The following is a 22,131-nucleotide window of genomic DNA, read 5'->3' on the forward strand; positions in this document are numbered from 1 at the left end:
CATGTAGCGGAATCCACATTGGGAGCATTGAGTGCAATAGATGAATCTCTATCTCACCTGTTTACATTTCTGAATGCTGGAGAGGGAGGAGGAATGGGGTCAGGGGTTACATCTCCTACAGGGGAGAGGAACCTGTGGAAAACAGAGAGCAAGGGGAGAAGGGGGCAATATGTGGGGTTGTGCTGCGAGGAAGTGATGGAGAATGATGTGCTGCATGCAGAGGTTGCTGGGCTGAGTGATGACTAGGTATATTACTGGTAGTGGGACACAGGATGAGCAGAGTTACATAAAAGGGAATTCAAAGTTGACAAATCTGTGAGAATTGTTTGAGATTGTACCTAAAAGAGCAGATAAGGCTAACCAGATCATGTTGAGCAATGAACAATCCGCTGCAGGACCTGAATAGCTCAAGCAGCATCTGTGGGTGGGGGTGGGGGTGGGGGGGGGGAGAGGAGAGGAATTGTCAACATTTCAAATCAAAATCCCGTATCAGCATGTTGGACTTCGAGACTTGCACCTCGAATGGATGTGGTGTACTTCGACTTCCAAAAGTCTTCAATAGGTATAGATGAGAAGATGCTGAATCAAGGGAAATTGTGGCATAGGTTAGAGATTGGTTGAAGGACAGAAACTGGGTTGGAATAAGTGATGTGTTGGATGCGGAGGCTTGCGTAGAGTTGTGTTTTTCCCCTGTTAGGACAGCAGGAAGATGGATGAGCGTAAAGTCGGGAAAATGGAGGAGTTGCGGTTGAGGGCAGCATCAATGTTGGAGAAAAGGAACACACTGCTTTTTGAAGAAGAGGACACCTCAGACGTCCTGGAAAGGATAGCCTCATCCTGGGAACAGATGTGGCGGAGGCGAAGGAACTGAGAAAAGGGAATAGCATTTTACAGGAGGCAGGGTGGGAAGAGGTATAGTCAAAATAACCGTGGGAATCGATAGGTTTATTAAAGATGTCGGTAGACAGTTTGTCTCCAGAGATGTAGACGGATTGAGGAAGGCGAGAGGGGTGTCGGAAATGGACCAAGTGAATTTGAGGGTAGGATGGAAGTTGTCTTCTCCTGTGCCGCCGCCGCAATTACACTCCGCTGACCAGCTTCTGTTGCCAGACCTGCGGCATCTTTCTGCTGCACCCCATCGGCAGTCTGTGCTGGGGGTGGGGGGCACTACATCAATGCTTATATCATCTTCCAGGCTGAGTAATGTGACGATGCAGAGGTGGGCCCTCCGAAGGTGTGTGCTTCAGCAAGTTCCTGCTTGCACAAGGGCTGTGTTAGTAAGACACTTCTGGAAACTCTACAGTCTTGACGGTAGCTGTCGGACTACACGCTGTCCACCTGTGGGCGAGCCGAGAACATCTCAGCCCTCTGCCTCGACGCCGAGATCTCAGTTGGAAGGCGCTTACATTCCAATGGCAGAATTATCATTAAAGGTCATGAGAATATTCTCTTTCCTTCCTTTAATCGTCTCGGCTACTGGCGGGATTCATGAAGGACTGCCGGGTAAGAGACATTTTATGGTGTTCAGCGCTGTTTTGCATGGTTCTATGAGACATGTATTTGCAAAGCTTCAAGTATAGCTTTACTGAGAGACACAGGGAAAGGACGGACAGACTCACAGAGGGAGTGAACAAGTTTCTTCAAGCTAGAAATGCGCAGCTAAATTCTTTCTTCATTTGTAACGGGCAAACTCTGGTCTCATCCTGGGACGGTATTTTGTTGTAAGATGTTCTGTGCCTGCGCCTTGTAACTCTTTGTAAAAGTTTAGGAAAAGAAGGAAATGCATCCGAAATTGCGGAATTTTAAATAGTCAGACACATCTTTCGTCTGGGGCCCGCTTTGTGTGCAGGAGTGGGGACTTCCCGATGTCATGACAGATACTTGACATTGCCCTCAACGTCTTCAAGACCCGGGAATTGATTGTGGACTTTCAGGAAGGGAAACATACGCCCCGTCCTCATCGCTTCAAGTTCCTAGGTGTCAACATGTCTGAAGATCTATTCAGGGCCCAACAACTTGATGCTATTACAAAGAAGGCACAACGACAGCTGTATTTCATTAGCAGTTTGAAGAGATTTGATATAGAAACATAGAAACATAGAAAATAGGTGCAGGAGTAGGCCATTCGGCCCTTCGAGCCTGCACCGCCATTCAGTATGATCATGGCTGATCATCCAACTCAGAACCCTGCCCCAGCCTTCCCTCCATACCCCCTGATCCCCGTAGCCACAAGGGCCATATCTAACTCCCTCTTAAATATAGCCAATGAACTGGCCTCAACTGTTTCCTGTGGCGGAGAATTCCACAGATTCACCACTCTCTGTGTGAAGAAGTTTTTCCTGATCTCGGTCCTAAAAGGCTTCCCCTTTATCCTCAAACTGTGACTTCCCCAACATCGGGAACAATCTTCCTGCATCTAGCCTGACCAATCCCTTTAGGATTTTATACGTTTCAATCAGATCCCCCCTCAATCTTCTAAATTCCAACGAGTATAAGCCTAGTTCATCCAGTCTTTCATCATATATCAGCAAAGTTTTACAGATGGGCCAAAGAGAACATTTTAACTGGTTGCATCACCGTTTGGTAGAGAAGGGCCAGTAAACAAGACCAGAAAAAGCTGCAGACTCGACCAGTTTCATCATGGGCACTGGCCTCCACAGCTTCGAGGAAACATTCAAACGGCGATGCCTCAAGAAGGTGGTATCCGTCACTGAGGACCTTCACCACACGGGACAGGCCTGCTTCTCGTTACTACCGTCAGGGAGTAGGTGCAGACACCTGAAGATCCACACTCAATGCTTTTAGTAACAATTTCTTCCCCTCTACCGTCAGATTTCTGACAGTTCACGAAGCCATGAGCACTACATCACTATTTTTGCTCTCTTTTTGCAGTACCCACAGAAAATAATATATATTGTATAGAGTCAGAGAGAAGTACAGCACAGAAACAGGCCCTTCAGCCCATCTAGACTATGCTGAAACCATTTAAACTGCCTACTCCCATCGACCTGCACTGGGACCATAGCCCTCCATACCCCTCCTATTCATGTACAAGTTTTCCAGAGGTCCAATCAGTATCAGGAGTAGAGCACTGTGAATTAAATAAAAGTTCAGAAGGGGCAAGCAGGGCAACCATTGTTGGAAGTAGGCCAGCGGTGAGAGCAGGCTTCTACAAGAAGAGGCTGAGGCCAAAGACGCAGGTTAGAAGATTTGGTCTTGGTTGCCCATTGTACCGTGCGGGCAGGATGGCAGATATGGCAGTGGAATGCTCCTCCTGTAGGATGTGGGAATTCATGGAATCTGATAGTCTCCCAGATGACTACTCCCATGGGAAGTTCAGCCAACTCCAACTCATAAAGAGTTGGAGCTGGATGAACTTAGGATCATCTGGGAGACAGAGCAATTGATAGAAATGATTTCTGAGCAGGTGGTTACACCCAGAGTGCAGAATTCAGGGGGTAGATGGGTGAACACCGAGAGAGGTAAAGGGAGAAAGAAGGGTCCCCCGTGGCCATTTCCTTCAGCAACAGGTATACCCCTTTGGATACTGCTGAGGGGATGACCTAACTGGGCAAGGCAGCAGCAGCCAGACCAATAGCACTGTGGTTGGCTCTGAGCCTCAGAAGGGAAGGGTGGAGTCAGGTGGAGCAATAGTCATAGGGGACTCGACAGTTAGGGGGACAGATAGGAGATTCTACAGCAGCAAAAAAAGACACCAGGATAGTTTGTTGCCTCCTGCGTGCTAGGGCTGAGGATGTCTCTGAGCATTTGCAGAATATTCTTGAAGGGGAGAGTGAGCAGCAGAGGTCATGGTACAAATTGGTACCAATGACATGGGCAGGAGAGGGTAGAGGTCCTGCATAGTAAGTTTAGGGAGTTAGGAAGGAAGCTGAAGAGCAGGACCTCCAAGGTGGTAATCTCCAGATTACTGCTAGTGCCACGAGCTAGGGAAGGTCAGAACAGAAAGATAGCACAGATGAATGAGTTGTCATAAGGGGGGTGTTGGTGGCGGACCCAAATGCAAGACACAGACACTGAAGTACGAGGAACAGGACTAGGAATGTCAAGCAAGCAAGGGAAATGGGGAAGAAACCACACTGGACAAGACACCGGCCCTGGATGAGGCTAGGATACAGGGCCTGGGCTAGGCTAGACTAGGAAAACGGGACCTGGACGAGGAACTAGGAACTAGGAACCTGGACAAGGACTCCGAGCCAGAGACTGGACAGGGACCCGGAATCTGGGTCTTGACTCGGGCTCGGATCCTGGATCTAGGCGAGGACAAGACGTGGCTACAGGACTAGGAGTGACAACAGGACTGGACATGAGACTCCTGGACAGGACGAGGGAACCCCAGCATTGGACTGGGCGAGGCACATGGACAGGACAAGAACACGAAGCCTTGCCTTCATCAAGGGAGAACAGGAATGCAGAGCCTTGGTCAAAGGAGAACAGGAACATAGAACACAGAGCTGGGACCCCTCCTTGGGAGCAGAATGTAGGGCTGAGACTCATACACAGAACACTAAGATACAGATCTCCACTTAAGATAGCAGCAAACGGCTGGACCTACCTAGTAAAGGCATGGACACAGAGACGATTCCCAACACAAGGTAGTGGCAAATGGCCGGACCTACCTAGCGAAGGCGTGGACACAGAGACAGTTCCAAACAACGGAAGACAGTTCCTTACCTAGACACAGCAAGGCTCCGGTCTTGCTCCAGCAGCAGAACTTGACAGCGATACAGGCAAGGTTTCAGGCAAGTCTTCAGGTGGAAGGTGAAGGGAAGGGAAAACTGGAAAACCTGGAATAAGGAACGATGGACCGGACCATGAACCAGAATGTAGACTTCACGGACCGGACCATAACATGAGTAGCTGAGGAGATGATGCAGGGGGCAGGGTTTCAAGCTCTTGGATCATTGGAACCTTTTCTGGGGAAGGGGTGACCTGAGCAAGTGGGACGGGTTGCACCCGAACTGGAGGGAAACCAATATCCTGGGAGGGAGGTTTGTTAATGCTATTGGGGAGGGTTTAAACCAGATTTGCAGGAGGGTGGGAACCAAAATGAAGAGGCAGAGGATGGGGTGGTTGCCACACAAGTAGAGACTGCTTGTAGGGAGTTTGTGAGGAAGGATAGGCAGATGATAGAGCAAAGATGCACTCAGCCAGATGGTTTGAGATGTGACTATTTTAATGCAAAACGTATCATAAGCAAGGCAGATGAATTTAGAGTGTGGATCAATACGTGTATCTATGATTTTATGGCCATTACAGAGATTTTGATGACTTAGGGGCAGGAATGGCTGCTGAGTGTGCCGGGCTTTAGATGTTTCAAAAGGGACAGGGAGGGAGGCAGAAGACATGGGGGAGTGGTGTTGCTAATCAGGGATATATCACGGCTGCAGAAAAGGAGGAAGTCACGGAGGGTTTGTCTACTGAGTCATTGTGGATGGAAGTCAGAAACAGGAAGGAAGCAATAACTCTACTGGGTGTTTTTTATAGACCCCCCCCCCAACAGTAACAGAGAAATTGAGGAGCAGATAGGGAGGCAGATTCTGGAATGGTGCAATAATGATAGGGTTACTAATAGTAGGGTCTTACTTCAGTGGTGGGCAAGTAGTTGGAGAAGATCCTGAGAGGCATGATTTATGAGCATTTGGAGAGACATAATCTGATTAGGGATAGTCAGCATGGCTTTGTCAAGGGCAAGTCATCCGGTCCATCGAGCCTGCCCAGCCATTCAATAAGATCTTGGCTGATCTGTCCGTAAACTCAGCTCCATCTACCTGCCTTTTCTCCATAACCCTTAATTTCCTTACTATGTAAAAACCTATCTAACTGTTTCTTAAATATATTTGGTGAAGAAACCTGGGCAAAGAATTCCACAGATTCACCACTCTCTGGGAAAAATAGTTTCTCCTCATCTCCATCCTAAATCTTCTCCCCTGAATCTTGAGGCAATATCCCCTAGTTCTGGTCTCACTTACCAATGGAAACAACTTTCCTACTTCTATCTTATCTACTCCTTTCAATGTCATATCAATATCCCTTTCGTAAGTCATGCCTTACGAACTTGATCGAATTCTTTGAGGATGTAACAAAACACATTGAGGAAGGTAGAGCAGTCGATGTAGTGTATATGGATTTCAGTAAGGCATTTGATAAGGTTCCCCATGCAAGGCTCATTTGGAAAGTAATGAGGCATGGGATCCAAGGAGACCTTGCTTTGTGGATCCAGAATTGACTTGATCACAGAAGGTAAAGTGTGGTTGTAGATGGTTTGTTTTCTGCATGGAGGATGGTGACCAGTGGTGCTCCGCAGGGATCTGTTCTGAGACGCCTCCTCTTTGTGATTTTTATAAATGACTTTGATGAGGAAGTAGAAGGGTGGGTTAGTAAGTTTGCTGATGATACAAAGGTTGGGGTTGTTGTGGATAGTGTGGAGGGTTGTCAGAGGTTACAGTGGACATTGATAGGATGCAGAACTGGGCTGAGAAGTGGCAGATGGAGTTCAACCCAGATAAGTGTGAGGTGGTTAATTTTGGTAGACCAGATTTAAGGACAGAATATGAAATTAATGGTAAGTCTCTTGGCAATGTGCAGGATCAGTGAGATCTTGGGGTCTATGTCCCTATGGGACACTCAAAGCTGCTGTGCAGGTTGACAGTGTTGTTAAGAAGGCGTACAGTGTATCGACTTCATCAATCATGGGATTGAGTTCAAAAGCTGTGAGGTAATGTTGCAGCTATACAAGACGTTGGTCAGACCCCACTTGGAGTATGGTGTTCAGTTCTAGTCACTTCACTACAGGAAGGATGTGGATACTATATAGAAAGTACAGAGGAGATTTACATGGAGGCTGCCTGGATTGGAGAGCATGCCTTATGAGAACAGTTGAGTGAACTTGGCCTTTACTCCTTCGAGTGATGGAGGATGAGATGTGACCTGATGGAGGTGTATAAGATGATGAGAGGCATTGATCATGTGGATATCCACAGGCTTTTTCCCAGGGCTGAAATGCCCTACACAAGGGGGCATAGTTTTATGGTGCTTGGAAGTAGGTACAAGGGGGATGTCAGAGATAAGTTTTTCACACAGAGAGTGGCGGGTGCGTGGAATGCACTGTCAGCGACTGTGGTGAAGGCGGATACAATAGGGTCTTTTAAAAGCCTCTTAGATAAGTACATGGAGCTTAGAAAAATAGAGGGCTATGCGGTAGGGAAATTATAGGCAGTTTCTAGATTAAGTTACATGGTTGGCACATTATTGTGGGCTGGAGGACCTGTAATGTACTGTAGATTTCCATGTTTCTATGTTTCTTTGTTACCTATCCAAACTTCTCTTACACGCTGAAATCAAGCTTGTATGCATCGTTTGTGCTGGCAGCTCATTCCGCGCTCTTACGATCTACTGACTGAAGAAGTTTTCCTTATGATCCCCTTAAACTTTTCACCCTTAACCCATGATCTCTGGTTACAGTCCCACCCAACCTCAGTGGAAAATAAGCTACTTGCATTTACCCTTTCTATACTCATCATAATTTTGTATTCCTCTATCAAATCTCCTCTCAATGTCTTATATTCTGAAGAATACAGTCCTAACCTATTCAATCTTTCCTTATAACTCAGGTCTTCTAAACCCAGCAACCTTGTAAATTTTCTCTCTACTCTTTCAACCTTGTTTACATATTTCCTGCAGGTAGGTGACCAAAACTGCACCTATTTAGGCCTCTCCAACATCTTTTTCAACTTCAACATTACACCCCATCTCCTGTACTCAATACATTGATTTATTAAGGCCAAAAAGCTTTCTTTATGACCTTATCTTCCTCTGATGCCACTTTCAATGAATTATGGATCCAGATCTCTTTGGACCCACACTCCTCAGTGCCCTACTGTTCTCTGTGTAAGACCTATCCCAGCTGGTTCTACAAAACTGCAAAACTGCACTTGTCTGCATTAAATTCCTTCAGTCATTTTTCAGCCTATTTTTCCAGTTGATGCAGATCTCTCTAAGTCCTGATAGCCTTTCTCGCTGTTCACTACACCCGCAATCTTGATGTCATCTGCAAGTTTGCTGATCCAGTTAAACACATTATCATTCAGACCATTGATATAGATGACAAACAACAAAGGACCCAGCACTGATCCCTGTGCACACCAGTAGTCACAGGCATCCAGTTGGAGAGGCAACCCTCTACTACCATAGGACCATAAGGCCATAAGACATAGGAGCAGAATTAGGCCATTTGGCCCATCGAGTCTGCTCCGCCTTTCGATCATGGCTGATCATTTTTCCCCCTCCTCAGCCCTACTCCCCATAACCTTTAATGTCATGTCTAATCAAGAACCTTTCAAATATACCCAATGACCTGGCCTCCACAGCTGCCTGTGGTAATAAATTCCACAAATTCACCACCCTCTGGCTAAAGAAATTTTTCCACATCTCTATCCTGAGGCTATGCCCTCTTGTCCTAGACTCCCCCATCATGGGAAACATCCTTTCCACATCTACTCTGTCTAGCCTTTCAACACTCGAAAGGTTTCAATGAGATCCCCCCTCATCTTTCTAAATTCCAGCAAGTACAAACCCAGAGCTATGAAACATTCCTTGTATGATAACCCTTTCATTCCTGGAATCATCCTTGTGAACCTCCTCTGAACCCTCCCCAATGCCAGTACATCTTTTCTTAGATGAGGAGCCCAAAACTGTTCACAATACTCAAGGTAAGGCCTTATAAAGCCTCAGCATCACATCCCTGCTCTTGTATCCTAGACCTCTTGAAATGAATGCTAACATTGCATTTGCCTTCCTCACCACCAATTCTACCTGCAAGTTAACCTTTAGATTGTTCTGCACAAGGACTCCCAAGTCCCTTTGAATCTCAGATTTTTGGATTATTTTCCCCATTAAGAAAATAGTCTGCACATTTATTTAGACTATCGAACTGCATAACCATGCATTTTCCAATATTATATTTCATTTGCCACTCTCTTGCCCATTCTCCTAATCTGTCTAAGTTCTTCTATAGCTGACCTGTGTTCTTAACACTACCTGCTGCTTCACCAATCTTTATATCATCCGCAAATTTGGCAACAAGGCCATCTATTGCATCATGTAAATCATTTATATACAGCATAAAAAGCAGCGGTCCCAACACCGACCCCTGCAGCCAACCAGAAAGGGATCCTTTTATTGCCAGTCACTGCCTCCTACCAATCAGCCAATCCATGCCAGTAACTTTCCTGTAACGCCATGGTAAGCAGCCTCATATGTGGCACCTTGTCAAATACCTTCTGAAAGTCCAAATATTACAACATCTACTTCATCCCCTTTATCTATCCTATATGTAATCTCCTCAAAGAATTCCAACAGGATCATCAGGCAAGATTTTCCCTTAAGGAAACCATGTTGACTTTTTCCTGTCTTGGCCTGTGTCTCCAAGTTCTCTATCACTACCACTCTCTGGCTGCTCCCATAATGCCTCTACTTCATCCTGAATGCACAGCGACAGAACCTCTTTGATCAGCCTCCCATGTGGGACCTTGTCAAATACCTTACTAAGGTCCATGTAGAAAACATCCATTTTCCCGGTAATTTCCTTGAAAAACTATAAGATTGATTGGACATGACCTACCACCCATGAAGCCATGCTGACTTTCCTTAACCAGTCCATGTCTATTCAAATACTCATAGCTGGTCCCTTAGAATACCATCCAATAGCTTACCCACAACTGGTGTCAGACTTAATGATCTATAATTTCCTGGTTTATGTTCAGTAAGTTTTATAAACAGTGGAACAACATTGGCTATCCTCTAATCCTCTGGTACCTCTCCTTTCACTAAGGATGATTTAAATATCTCAGCTAGGACCCTGGCAATTTCTGCACTTGCCTCCCATAGGATCCAAGGGAACACCCTGTCAAGCCCTGGGGATTCATCTACCTTGATTTGCCTCAGGATAGCAAATACCTCCTCCTCCGTAATCTGTACAGGGTCCATGAAGTTGATGCCACTTTGTCTCATTTCTATAGACCCTGTATCCATCTCCTGGGTAAAAATAGATGCAATGAATTCATTTAAGATCTCTCCCATCTGTTTTGGCTCCACACATGGATTATCATTCTGGTCTTCCAGAGGACCAATTTTGTCGCTTGCAATCGTTCTGCTCTTAACACATCTGGAGAATCCCTTAAGATTCTCCTTTACCTTGTCTGCTAGAGCAACTTCATGCCTTCTTTTAGCCTTCCTGATTTCAGTCTTAAGTGTGTGCTTGCAAGTCTTGTACTCCATAAGCACCTCATTTGTTCCTACTTGCCTATACCTGCTAAGCACCTCCATTTTTTCTCTTAGCCAGGGTCTCAATATCTCTTGAAAACCAAGGGTCATTACATTTGTTATCTTTACCTTTAATTCTGACAGGCTCATACAAGCTTTGCTCTCTCAAAATTTCATTTTTGAAGGCCTCCCACTTACCAAGTACACCTTTGCCAGAAAACGGCCTGTCCCAATTCACACTTGCCAGATCATTTCTGATACCATCAAAGTTGGCCGTTCTTCAATCTAGAATATCATCCCACAGACCAGAACTACCTTTTTGCATATTTACTTTGAAACTAATGGCATTGTGATTACTGGATGCAAAATGTTCCCCTACATAAACTTCTGTCACCTGCCCTGTCTCATTCCATAACAGCAGATCCGGTATCGTACACTCTCTCATTGGAGTTCCATGTACTGATGAAGGAAACTTTCATGAACACATTTGACAAACTCTATCCCATCTAGTCCTTTTACAGTATGGGATGCCTTGTCAATATGTGGAAATTAAAATCACCTACCATAACAACCTTATATCTCTCTTTACAAATTTGTTCCTCTAAATCCCTAGGACTGTTGGGTGGTCTGTAATATAACCCCATTAATGTGGTCATTTGTTGTTCAGTCGTTAAGTCGAGACCGACTCTTCGTGACCTCACGGACTCCTGTGCAACAAGCCTTCTTGTTGGAAACTGCTTCTCTAAAATCCCCCAAGGTCAGACACATTATCTGAGTAATATCCATGATAGCCTCTGTCGTCCTCTCCTTCTATTACCTAACATGAGGGTCTTCTCCAAGGAATCCTGTCTTCTCATGATGTGGCCAAAATATTTGAGCTTTTATCTCATAATCAAGCTTCCGAGTGAGCAGTCTGGCTGTATTTCTTCAAATATTGACTTGTTGGATCTTCTTGCTGCACAACAAACTCTCAACACTTTTCTCCAGCATCCAAGTTCAAAGGCATCGATTCTTTTGTACTCAGCCACACTAATAGTCCAGCTCTCACAGCCATACATCACAACTGGACATACCATAGACTTGACTATATGGATCTTCGCAGGCAATGTTGTCTAATGTGGTCATATCTTTCTTATTTCTCAGTTCCACTCAAAACACCTCACCAGGCAAGTTCTCCATTTCTGGTGCTCCTGATAGAGTACTGCTGTGCCATTTTCCCTGACGAGTAACACCACTCATCCTCCTTTAATCCCTCCTGCTCTGTCACGTCTAGAACAACAGAACCCCGGAATACTGAGCTGTCAGCCCTGCCCCGCCTGCAACTGTCTCAGTAATGGCTACAACGTCATAACTCCAGGTGTTGATCCATGCCCTGAGCTCATCCACCTTTCATACGATTTCATACTTGCATTACACAGCTCAGGACACTAGTCACATCATGCTCAACCTTTTGATTCATGACATAGTCAACATTTGCCTCCATATCCTGGCACTCTGGTTCCCATCTCGATGTAACTCTAGTTTAAACCCCACCCTACTCAAACTTGCCTGTTAGGATATTAGTCCCCCTCCACTCCAGGTGCAAACCGTCCCTTCTGTACAGGTCCCACCTTCCCTGGAAGAGAGCCCAATGATCTAAAGATTTTATACCCTCCTTTCTACACCAACCCCTTGAACTATATAATTTTCCTAGTTCTGGTCTCACTAGCACGTTGCACGGGTAGCAATCCTGAAATCACAACTCTGGAGGTCCTGCCCTTTATCTTAGCACCTAACTTCCTGAACTCTCTATGGAGATCATCGTCACTTGTCTCACCCATTTCATTGGTACCTACATAGACCGTGATCTCTGGCTGTTCACCCTCTGCTGGATGGCAACATACCGTCCAGGAATCTTGTGCTCGTTCATGAACCTTCTGTCCATTTCCCTAACCAACAAATCCCCTATCACCACAGTGTGCCTGTGGTGTACCTGTTGTGGAGGGGGATGTGTACCCAATAAAGTGGTCACTGGGTGTATATTCGGGATCTTCATCTGCTGTAGCCTATCCATTTCAAGGTTCGACGTGTTGTGCATTCAGAGGTGCTCTTCTACATACCACTCCTGTACCATGCTTTAACCTGTCAGCTTGAACCAGTCTGATCATTCTCCTCTGACCTCTCTCATTAACAAAGCGTTTTCATCCTCAGAAATGCTGCTCACTGGATGATTCTTTTCATTTTCACACCATTCTTTGTAAATTCCAGAGAGGGTTGTGCATGAAAATCCCAGGAGATCGACAGTTTCTATGATACTCAAACTACCTCATCTAGCACTATCATTGCACAATCAAAGTCAATTTGATCATTTTTCCCCATTATGATGAAGAACGGAACCTCGAGTATAGTGAAAAGCTGGTCTTGGATACTGATTATACAAATTAAATCATTACTCAGTGCATTGAGCTCGAGTAAGGTAAAACAACAATGTAGAAAGGGTAAAAGCTACAGAACGGTCACAGTGCAGGTAAATGGTAAAGTTCAAGGTGAAATCATATGTACTGTATGTATATATACTGTATGTATATATACTGTACTGCTGCTGAACAACAGCATATGTCAATGATAATAAACCTGGCTCTGATTATGATTCTGATCCACTTCACCACTCTGGAGACAGCCTGTCTATAGGACTTCACTCAGGGAATTGGTCACGTTAAAAATTGATAAATTGGTTTATTATTATCACATGTACCATGAAAACTCTGGTATGCTCTCCATACAGACCATTACTTTACAACATTTCAAGACAGCACCCACCCTGGATATTTTCTCTTCTCCTCTCTCCCATTGGGCAGACAGCACAAATATCTGAAAGGACATACAACCAGGCTTAAGGACAGCTTTAATCTCACTGATATCAGCCTCTTGAATGGACTACTTGTACAATAGGATGGCCTCATGGCCTATCTTCCACTTTACTGTTTATTTTTTTGGCACTTTACCTTTTACCTTTACACTGCTATTGTTTTACCTTATTCTAGCTCAATGCACAGAGTAATGATTTGATCTGTATAAAAATGTACAAGACAAACTTTTCACCATATAAAGTGTAAAACCTACAGAGAAAATGCAATGAGTCTGTTTTATCATAGTCTTATAACAGTGGCTGTCCTTGAGCCCGGTGTTATGTGCTTTTAGACTTTTGTATGGATGGGGAAGAAGAGAGAATGTCTGGGGTGAGTGGGGTGTTTGATTATATTGGCTGCTTTACTGAGGTAGCAGGAAGTGTAAACAGAATCCAGGGAAGAGAGGATGGTTTCTGTGATGTGCAGGGCCGTGTCCACAGCTCTGTAATCCTGGGTGAACAGTTGCCATTACCAAGCCCTTATACATCCAGATAGGATACTTTTTATGGTGCATCAATAAAAATTGGCATGGGTCAAAGGGGATGTGCCCAATGTTTTAGCCTCCTGAGGAAGTAGAAGCATTTCTTGGCTGTGACATCTACGTGGTTGGTCTATTGATAGAACTAGGCTTTTATTAGAAATAGGAATCTGACTTCTTCTCTTCAATATACTTACAAAATGGCAACTGGAGTATTAAAGGATCAAGTCAGGTACAGGAGGCGATGATGGAAAATCAGGGCCCTGAAGTTTAGCTCCAGATGTGGAGGCCAATAATCATGAACTCCTGCTTTGATGACATTTAGAACAAGAGAGGTGTTATTGAGAAATTGTGCAGGGAGAGGTGAGACAGCTGCAGGAATGTGGTGTACCAGTCTGCTCTCCACAGCCACAGAGAACTGCAGAATCAGGGCAGTGTCTCTCCCGCTGAATCCTGGCACGGTGGGTTTGTGACTGGAAATATTAAACAGGGCCTGTACCCTATAGTTAATAGATGAGGAGTGATCCACAGATTCTTATGAGTTGCCAGGGAGGATGTTCCCTGCTGGATTTCCATAACAGGCTCAAGAAAGGGGGTCAGTTTCTAGGGCAAACGAGACAGCAGGGTGGAAGGTGGTGAATTTTGGAAACTCCCTGTGCTGGAGGGATCCAGATGCTCAGTCACAGAGTAGATTCAGCTGTGGAAGGTATTGAGACACATGGGGATAGTGCAGGAAAATCAAACAAAGGTAGAAGGTCGCAGATAGAACTCGCCAACAAATGATGTAACTAGGACTAGTGTAGGTGGTCAGCATGGGACAGTGAGCCCTGTTACTGTGCAGTATCAATCTATCTCATTGAACTGGGAAGTGGGAAAGAAGGGCTGAGTAACTTCCTCTTACCTCCCCTCCCAGCTACACCTATCACTCCGCCTTCCTCCACTTCCCCTCTCCATCTCTGCTCCCTCCATTTGCCCTCTATTTCCCTCTCCCCTTACTCCACCTCCCCATCCACTCATCCCTCCCCACCTCCTTCCTCCACCTCTCCCCTTCACCTTATCCATCTCCTCCTCCCTCCATTTCCTTCCTCCCCCACACTTCCTTCATTCACCTCCCCCTCCACCTCCCTGTCCAACTCCTCCTTCCTCGCCCCTCCTTCCACTTCCCCACACTTCCCCCTTCGCCTCCCACTCCCCCTCTACTTGATGGGCAGGTCCTAAGGAGGGGGAGGGGGTGGAGGAGTAATAGACTCAGAGGAATAAGGGAAATCAAATGGGGGAGAGGGATGGGGACAAGGGACGGAGGGGAGTGGTTACCAGATTTCAGAGGAATTGATGTTCATGCCTTCAGATTTAATGCTACCCAGACAGTATATGAGGTGTTGCTCCTCCAACCTGCCTCTGCCCTCAAGGGCAGTGGAGGAGGCCGTGGAAACACGTGGGTATGGGAGTGGGAAGTAGAATTAAAATTAGAATTATGCCACTGGGAGATCCTGGCCGTACGGATGGAATGAAGGTGCTGGATGAAGTCGGCCTGGATCTCACTGATGCAGAGACTCCACTGGCAATAAATGAACTGATGGATTCAGGTGGGAAGTACTGCCTCACCTGGAAGGACTGTTCATGGCCCTGAACATTGGTGAGGGAGGATGTGAAAGGCAGGTGTAATATTCAGCCCATTTGCAGGACCACACTGCTGCAGACACAGCTGTGACAAGACCAGGTACAACAGCAGGGGCACGTCACACAGTGGGAGTCGGTTGCGGGCGTGGCAACAAAGTTTAATTTGATGACAAATCCAGCGAAGGCTGAAGGACTTTCCTGTCCATTCCTAGGGATGACCGGAGCCAGGGCCATTCCGTTCCTCAGGAGATATGAGGCCTTGTGGTACGACCGAGAGTCACTGCGGAAGCAGCAGGAGCGGGTGAGGCGGTCAGCGCTGGAGGCTGAGCCCAGGGTCCGGCTACACTTCATGGTCCATCAAAGGTAGTCTTCCTCACGGGCTGGACGGATGGGGTGTGCCGTGCCAAGGGCAGCCGCTCAGTCAGACTGGATTACTTGCAGGGTGATGCATGCAGTACATTGCAATCGTTGCCCCCAGACTGACCTTCCCCACCCCTCCCACAGCCCCTAACCAAATCTCCCCACCCCCACACTGTTCCTACCCCCTTACGCCAACCACATCCTCCTTATCCCCATTGCCTCACTCCTTTCCCATCTCCTACCCTCCTCACTACCCTTCACCAACCCTTCCCAGCTACAAGCTCCCCACCACACACTCCTACCCACTTCCCCACTCCCCCTTCCATGTGCCTCCTCTTGATACCATAGGAACATGAAAATATACACTGTGCATCCCCACAGACACCAGACGTCATTGCCTGCTCCCTCTCTCCTCCCCCATCACCACACCCCCACCTCCGCCCCATCCTAAGCCCAGCACCCCAACTCTGTACCCACTCCTACGCCCACCCTTACCCCTTCTCCTCCAAGCCCAGCCTGACCCCACCTCTATCCTACCCCTCTTACACCCACCCCAAGCCCAGCATACAGACCATCTCCACCACATCCCCAGTCCCACCCTGACCCTAACCCAACCCTTAACCCTTCTTCTTCCACCTTGACCCCACTGCCATTGAACCCTCAGTCCCATTCAGGCCTATTCACAGGTCTGGTTCCTGCTCCTGTGTGCCGACTAATCCCCTGTGAATGCTGACCGACTACCCTGGGAACTGCTCTCACTGAGCATGAAGACACCATGGTGAGATCCACTTCTCTCCAGCATCTTAGTCCTTGGCTGGAACCCAGAGACATGGGACTCTCGACGCCGCCTGGACTTGGCCAAGAACCTAAGGTGGCTGAGGTTTCAGCCCGACAGCCCGACAGCCCCCCAGCTCCCACCTCCTCCCCTCTGAGCCCCTCCTCTCTGGGGAGGGCATCAGGTAGCAGTGGACTTGGAGATGTCCTGCAGACAGAGCTGTGGGAACCGTGCTGTCCAGGGGGAGTGTGTCATCATCGCTGATTATTTGATTATTCTAGGGGCTGGGGTTAGTCCAGCTCCTCCCCACAGCTGACTATGCAACCCACTGAAATACTCTCTATTCACACACAAGGCGGGTGCTGGATTTTTTCTTCAGCAAAGGATGCCCATTTGAGTGGGTGCAGAAATGATTCACAGGGATTTTGCTGGGACTGGAGGGCTGGGGTTGATGGGCTGGGACTGTTTTTCCTGGAGATAGGAAAATCTCCTAATGGAGATTAGGAGACCGGGGGGTAACCTTATGAAGGTTTTTAAAATCATGGGGATAGATATGGTGAATGGTCACAGAGTTTTCCTATTGGAAGGGAGTCTAACGCGCGAGAGCATAGGTGAGAGGAAAGATTTAAAGGGGGGGATGAGAGGTAGGTTTGCAGTGGGTATATGAAGTCCCAGAATGATAGAGACATACAGCAGGGCAAGAGGCCCTTCAGCCCAAATCATCCGTGTTGACTGGTGGCCAGTGGGTTAGTCCCATCTGCCCGTGTTTGGCTCATCGCCCTCTAAACCTCTCCGGTCCATGTCCTTAACTAGATGGCTTTTAAATGTTACTAGTATCCCACCTCAACCCCAGTCCTCTCAATGGGATCAGCTCCAACTGAGAATGTGAACCATTCTCAGTTCAAGGACCAAGCTCTGGGGATCATGACTGGAGTGAGCGGCTAACGCAGCCACCAGAAACTTTTTCAGACTGAGGTGAGGGAGGTGGGTGAAATGATAGGGACACGAGGAGGCAGTGGTTGGATGCATGGGTGTCACTTGTGTTAAGTGGATCTTCCTGTGCCAGAGAAGGGCAGATCTCTTCTGTACACTCTGTGACAGTCTGTGATCTCTCCTGTACACTTGGTGACAGTCTGTGACACTCTGTGATCTCTCCTGCACACTCTGTGATCTCTCCTGTACACTTGGTGACAGTCTGTGACACTCTGTGATCTCTCCTGCACACTCTGTGATCTCTCCTGTACACTCGGAGACAGGGAGTGACACTCTGCGACACTCTGTGATCTCTGCTGTACACTCTGTGACACTCTGTGATCTCTGCTGTACACTTGGTGACAGTCTGTGACACTCTGTGATCTCTCCTGCACACTCTGTGATCTCTGCTGTACACTCTGTGACATTCTGTGATCTCTCCTGTACACTCTGTGATCTCTCCTGTACACTCGGAGACAGGGACTGACACTCTGTGACACTCTGTGATCTCTCCTGTACACTTGGTGACACTCTGTGACATTCTGTGATCTCTCCTGTACACTCTGTGACAGGGAGTGCGACTTCCCATCAGCAGGGTGCAGGAATTCAGGGCTTCCCCTGTACACTGAAGGCCACTTCACTGGTCTCTATTGTTATACACACCCAGGACTAATCGTGAACATGAAATGGAACAAATAACTTACATCTTTGTTGCAGGCAATTTCATCTCCAATTGAAAAGAGACCCAAGTATGTTCACAGAAGACTTTAGAATTGAAACCAAAAGTGGCCAGAACTATGGAGACCTCTCACACATCTATTCTGGGGAGTTGCAAGGTAGGTCCTGTTCTGCCGCTGGTTCACGTATACCCCCTGAGGTCCTTTCCTTCGATTATCATAACTCTCAGAGCCTCTGTTACTGCAGTAAAGCTGGGACTGACGTTTGACATGCCAATGCAGTGCACAGTTCTTTGCCTGGACATTACAGTATATTAATAGAAGGACATTTAACACTTTCATTTGATATTCCTTTTGCCTCCTTTTTACCACAGAGGTAGTTGCGGACTTTTTAGTTTAACAGGGCAGAACTTATTTCTGAATATAATGTGTGAGAACAGAATTGTGATGTCAGACATATCTCCTCAGACTGTGCTCCTGATCCAAAGCTATGAGGTCCCTTGGATGGCTGATAAACATAGAAATGCAGTCTGAATTAATTGTTACTGACTTCATTAAAACCTGTGTGGTTTTACAGTATACAAGAACATGCCGTACATACCCAGATCAAAAGCAGTGGATGAACCAGAGGGTTCATAGTCTGCTCAGGGATAGATCTGGCAACCCAGGACTATACAAAAAAACCAGGTACGACTTATGGAGGGCTGTCTCAAGATCAAAGGAACAACTCTGAATATGTTTGGAGGCGGAATTTAATACACATCAACTCTGGCTTGTTTTGCAGGCCATTATCTCCCACAAAGCCAAACCTACCATCATGAATAGCAAAGATGCTTCACTCACAGATGAGCTCGACGCCTTTTAGCCACTCTTTGAAAGGGAGAATAAAACACCTGCAGCATCCGGTGACCCTGTGAACTCTGTCTCAGAAGCTGATGTCAGATCGTTTATCCCCTATCTATCAAGAGGGTGAACCTTGGCAAGGTAACAGGTGTACCTGGTAGGGCTCTGAAAACCTGCGCCACCTCACTGCCAAGTGAGCTCAAAGACATTTTCAATCTCTCATTGCTACATTCTGAAGTTTCCATCTGCTTTAAAAGGGCAAGAGTTATATCAGTGCCCAAGACAAGCAGGGAAAGCTGCCTAGGCAACTATCGTTCAGTGGCATTCACATCTAGGGTGATGAAGTGCTTTGGGAGGTTGATTATGGCTAGAATTAACTCCCGTCTCAGCAAGGGCCTGGACCCACTGCAATTTGCCTGTCACAACAATAGGTCAATGGCAGAGGGGATCTCACTGGCTCTTGACGTGGTCTTGGATCACTGGGACAATACCAGTACCTATGTCAGGGTGCTGTTTATTGACTGTAGTTCAGCATTTAACACCATCATTCCTACAGTCCTGATTGAGAAGGTGCAGAACCTGGGCCTCTGTACCTCTCTCTGCAACTGGATCCTTGACTTTCTAAATGGAAGATCACAATCTGTGTGGATTGAAAATAACATCACCACCTCACTGACAATCAACACTGGCGCACCTCAGGGGTGTGTGCTTAGCCCGCTGATCTACTCACTCTTCACCCACGACTGTGTGGTTAGGCACAGCTCAAATGCCATCCATAAATTTTCTGATGACACCACTATTGCTGGCAGAATTTCAAATGGTACGAGAAGGCGTACAGGAAGAAGATATATAGGTTGAAAGGAAAGGTTAAAAGTTTGGGAAAGCCATGGTTTTCAAGGGATATAGGAAACTTGGTTCGGAAAAAGAGAGGAATCTACAATAAATATAGGCAGCTTGGAGTTAATGAGGTGCTTGAGGAAAATAAAGAATGTAAAAAGAATCTTAAGAAAGAAATTAGAAAAGCTAAAAGAAGATACGAGGCTGCTTTAGCAAGTAAGGTGAAAATAAATCCAAAGGGTTCCTACAGTTATGTTAATAGCAAAAGGATAATGAGGGATAAAGTTGGTCCCTTAGAGAATCAGAGTGGACGGCTATGTGTGGAGCCAAAAGAGATGGGGGAGATTTTGAACAATTTCTTTTCTTTGGTATTCACTGAGGAGAAGGATATTGAATTGTGTAAGGAAAAGGAAACAAGAAGGGTAGTTATGGAAAGTATGACGATTAAAGAAGAGGAAGTACTGGCGCTTTTAAGGAATATAAAAGTGGTTAAGTCTCCAGGTCCGTACAAGATATTCCCTAGGACCTTGAGGGAAGTTAGTGTGAAATAGCAGGGGCTCAGACAGAAATGTTTCAAGTGTCATTAGAAACGGGAATGGTCCCGGAGGATTGGTGTATTGCTCATGTTGTTCTATTGTTTAAAAAGGGTTCTAAGAGTAAACCCAGCAATTATCGGCCTGTGAGTTTGATGTCAGTGGTGGGCAAATTGATGGAAAGTATTCTTAGAGATGGTATATATAATTATCTGGATAGACAGGGTCTGATTAGGAACAGTCAACATGGATTTGTGCGTGGAAGGTCATGTTTGACAAATCTTATTGAATTTTTTGATGAGGTTTCTAGGAAAGTTGATGAGGGTAAAGTGGTGGATGTTGTCTATATGGACTTCAGTAAGGCCTTTGACAAGGTTCCACATGGAAGGTTAGTTAAGAAGGTTCAATCGTTAGGCATTAATATCGAAGTAGTAAAATGGATTCAGCAGTGGCCGGATGAGAGTGTACTGGGTCCAATGTTGTTTGTCATATATATTAATAATCTGGATGATGGGGTGGTAAATTGGATGAGTAAGTATGCAGATGATACTAAGATAGGTGGCGTTGTGGATAATGAAGTAGGTTTTCAAAGCTTGCAGAGAGATTTAGGCCAGTTAGAAGAGTGGGCTGAAAGATGGCAGATGGAGTTTAATGCTGAAAAATGTGAGGTGCTACATCTTGGTAGGACTAATCAAAATAAGATATACATGGTAAATGGTAGGGCATTGAAGAATGCTGTAGAACAGAGGAATCTCAAAATAATGGTAGAATCTCATGTGGATAGGGTGGTGAAGAAAGCTTTTGGTATGCTGTCCTTTATTAATCAGAGCATTGAGTATGGGAGTTGGGATGTAATGTTGAAATTGTATAAGGCATTGGTAAGGCCAAATTTGGAGTATTGTGTACAGTTCTGGTCACCGAATTATAGGAAAGATGTCAATAAAATTGAGAGTACAGAGGAGATTTACTAAAATGTTACCTGGGTTTCATCTCCTAAGTTACAGAGAAAGGTTGAACAAGTTAGGGCTTTATTCGTTGGAGCGTAGGAGGCTGAGGGGGGACTTGATAGAGGTATTTAAAATTATGATGGGGATTGATAGAGTTGACGTGGATAGGCTTTTTCCATTGAGAATGGGGGAGATTCAAACAAGAGGACATGAGTTGAGAGTTAAAGGACAAAAGTTTAGGGGTAACATGAGGGGGAACTTCTTTACTCAGTGAGTGGTAGCTGTGTGGAACGAGCTTCCAGCAGAAGTGGTTGAGGTAGGTTTGATGTTGTTGTTTAAAGTTAAATTGGATAGTTATATGGACAGGAAAGGAAAGGAGGGTTATGGGCCGAGTGCAGGTAGGTGGGACTAGGTGAGAGTAAGAGTTCGGCACGGACTAGAAGGGCCAAGATGGTCTGTTTCCGTGCTGTAATTGTTATATAGTCATATGGTTATATCCGTTAGTGGAGTGGTGTCACAACAACAACCTTGCACTCAAAGTCAGTAATACCACAGAACTGAGTGTGGACTTCAGAAAGGGTAAGATGAGGGAACACACACCAATCCTCAAAGAGGGATCATGAGTGAGCAATTTCAATTCATGGGTGTCAACATCTCTGTAGATCTATCCTGGGCCCAACATATTGTTGAAGCAATAAAGGAGGCACGACAGCAGCTATATGTCATTATCTTTCTCAGGAAATTTGGTATCTCACCAAAGACACTTCAGATTTCTCCAGGTGTACCATGGAGAGCATTCTAACTGGCTAACAACAGGAATTCTGCAGATGCTGGAAATTCAAGCAACACACATCAAAGTTGCTGGTGAACGCAGCAGGCCAAGCAGCATCTATAGGAAGAGGCGCAGTCGACGTTTCAGG

At 46.0% G+C, this 22,131-nt stretch overlaps 1 protein-coding gene across 1 annotated transcript in view; it reads left to right on the plus strand.

The window, feature by feature from the left end:
* Positions 1-1,211: 1,211 nt before the first annotated feature.
* Positions 1,212-22,131, plus strand: part of si:ch1073-396h14.1 (disintegrin and metalloproteinase domain-containing protein 10) — a 137,415-nt gene continuing 116,495 nt past the window's right edge. Inside the window, exons 1-3 of the mRNA XM_063031997.1 lie at positions 1,212-1,503; positions 15,480-15,630; positions 18,092-18,210. Coding sequence (XP_062888067.1) covers positions 1,212-1,503; positions 15,480-15,630; positions 18,092-18,210 — 562 coding nt within the window. The remainder of the gene's footprint in view (positions 1,504-15,479; positions 15,631-18,091; positions 18,211-22,131) is intronic.

This window comes from Mobula hypostoma, chromosome 24 (genome assembly GCF_963921235.1).
Source record: "Mobula hypostoma chromosome 24, sMobHyp1.1, whole genome shotgun sequence".
Classification (NCBI taxonomy): Eukaryota; Metazoa; Chordata; class Chondrichthyes; order Myliobatiformes; family Myliobatidae; genus Mobula; species Mobula hypostoma.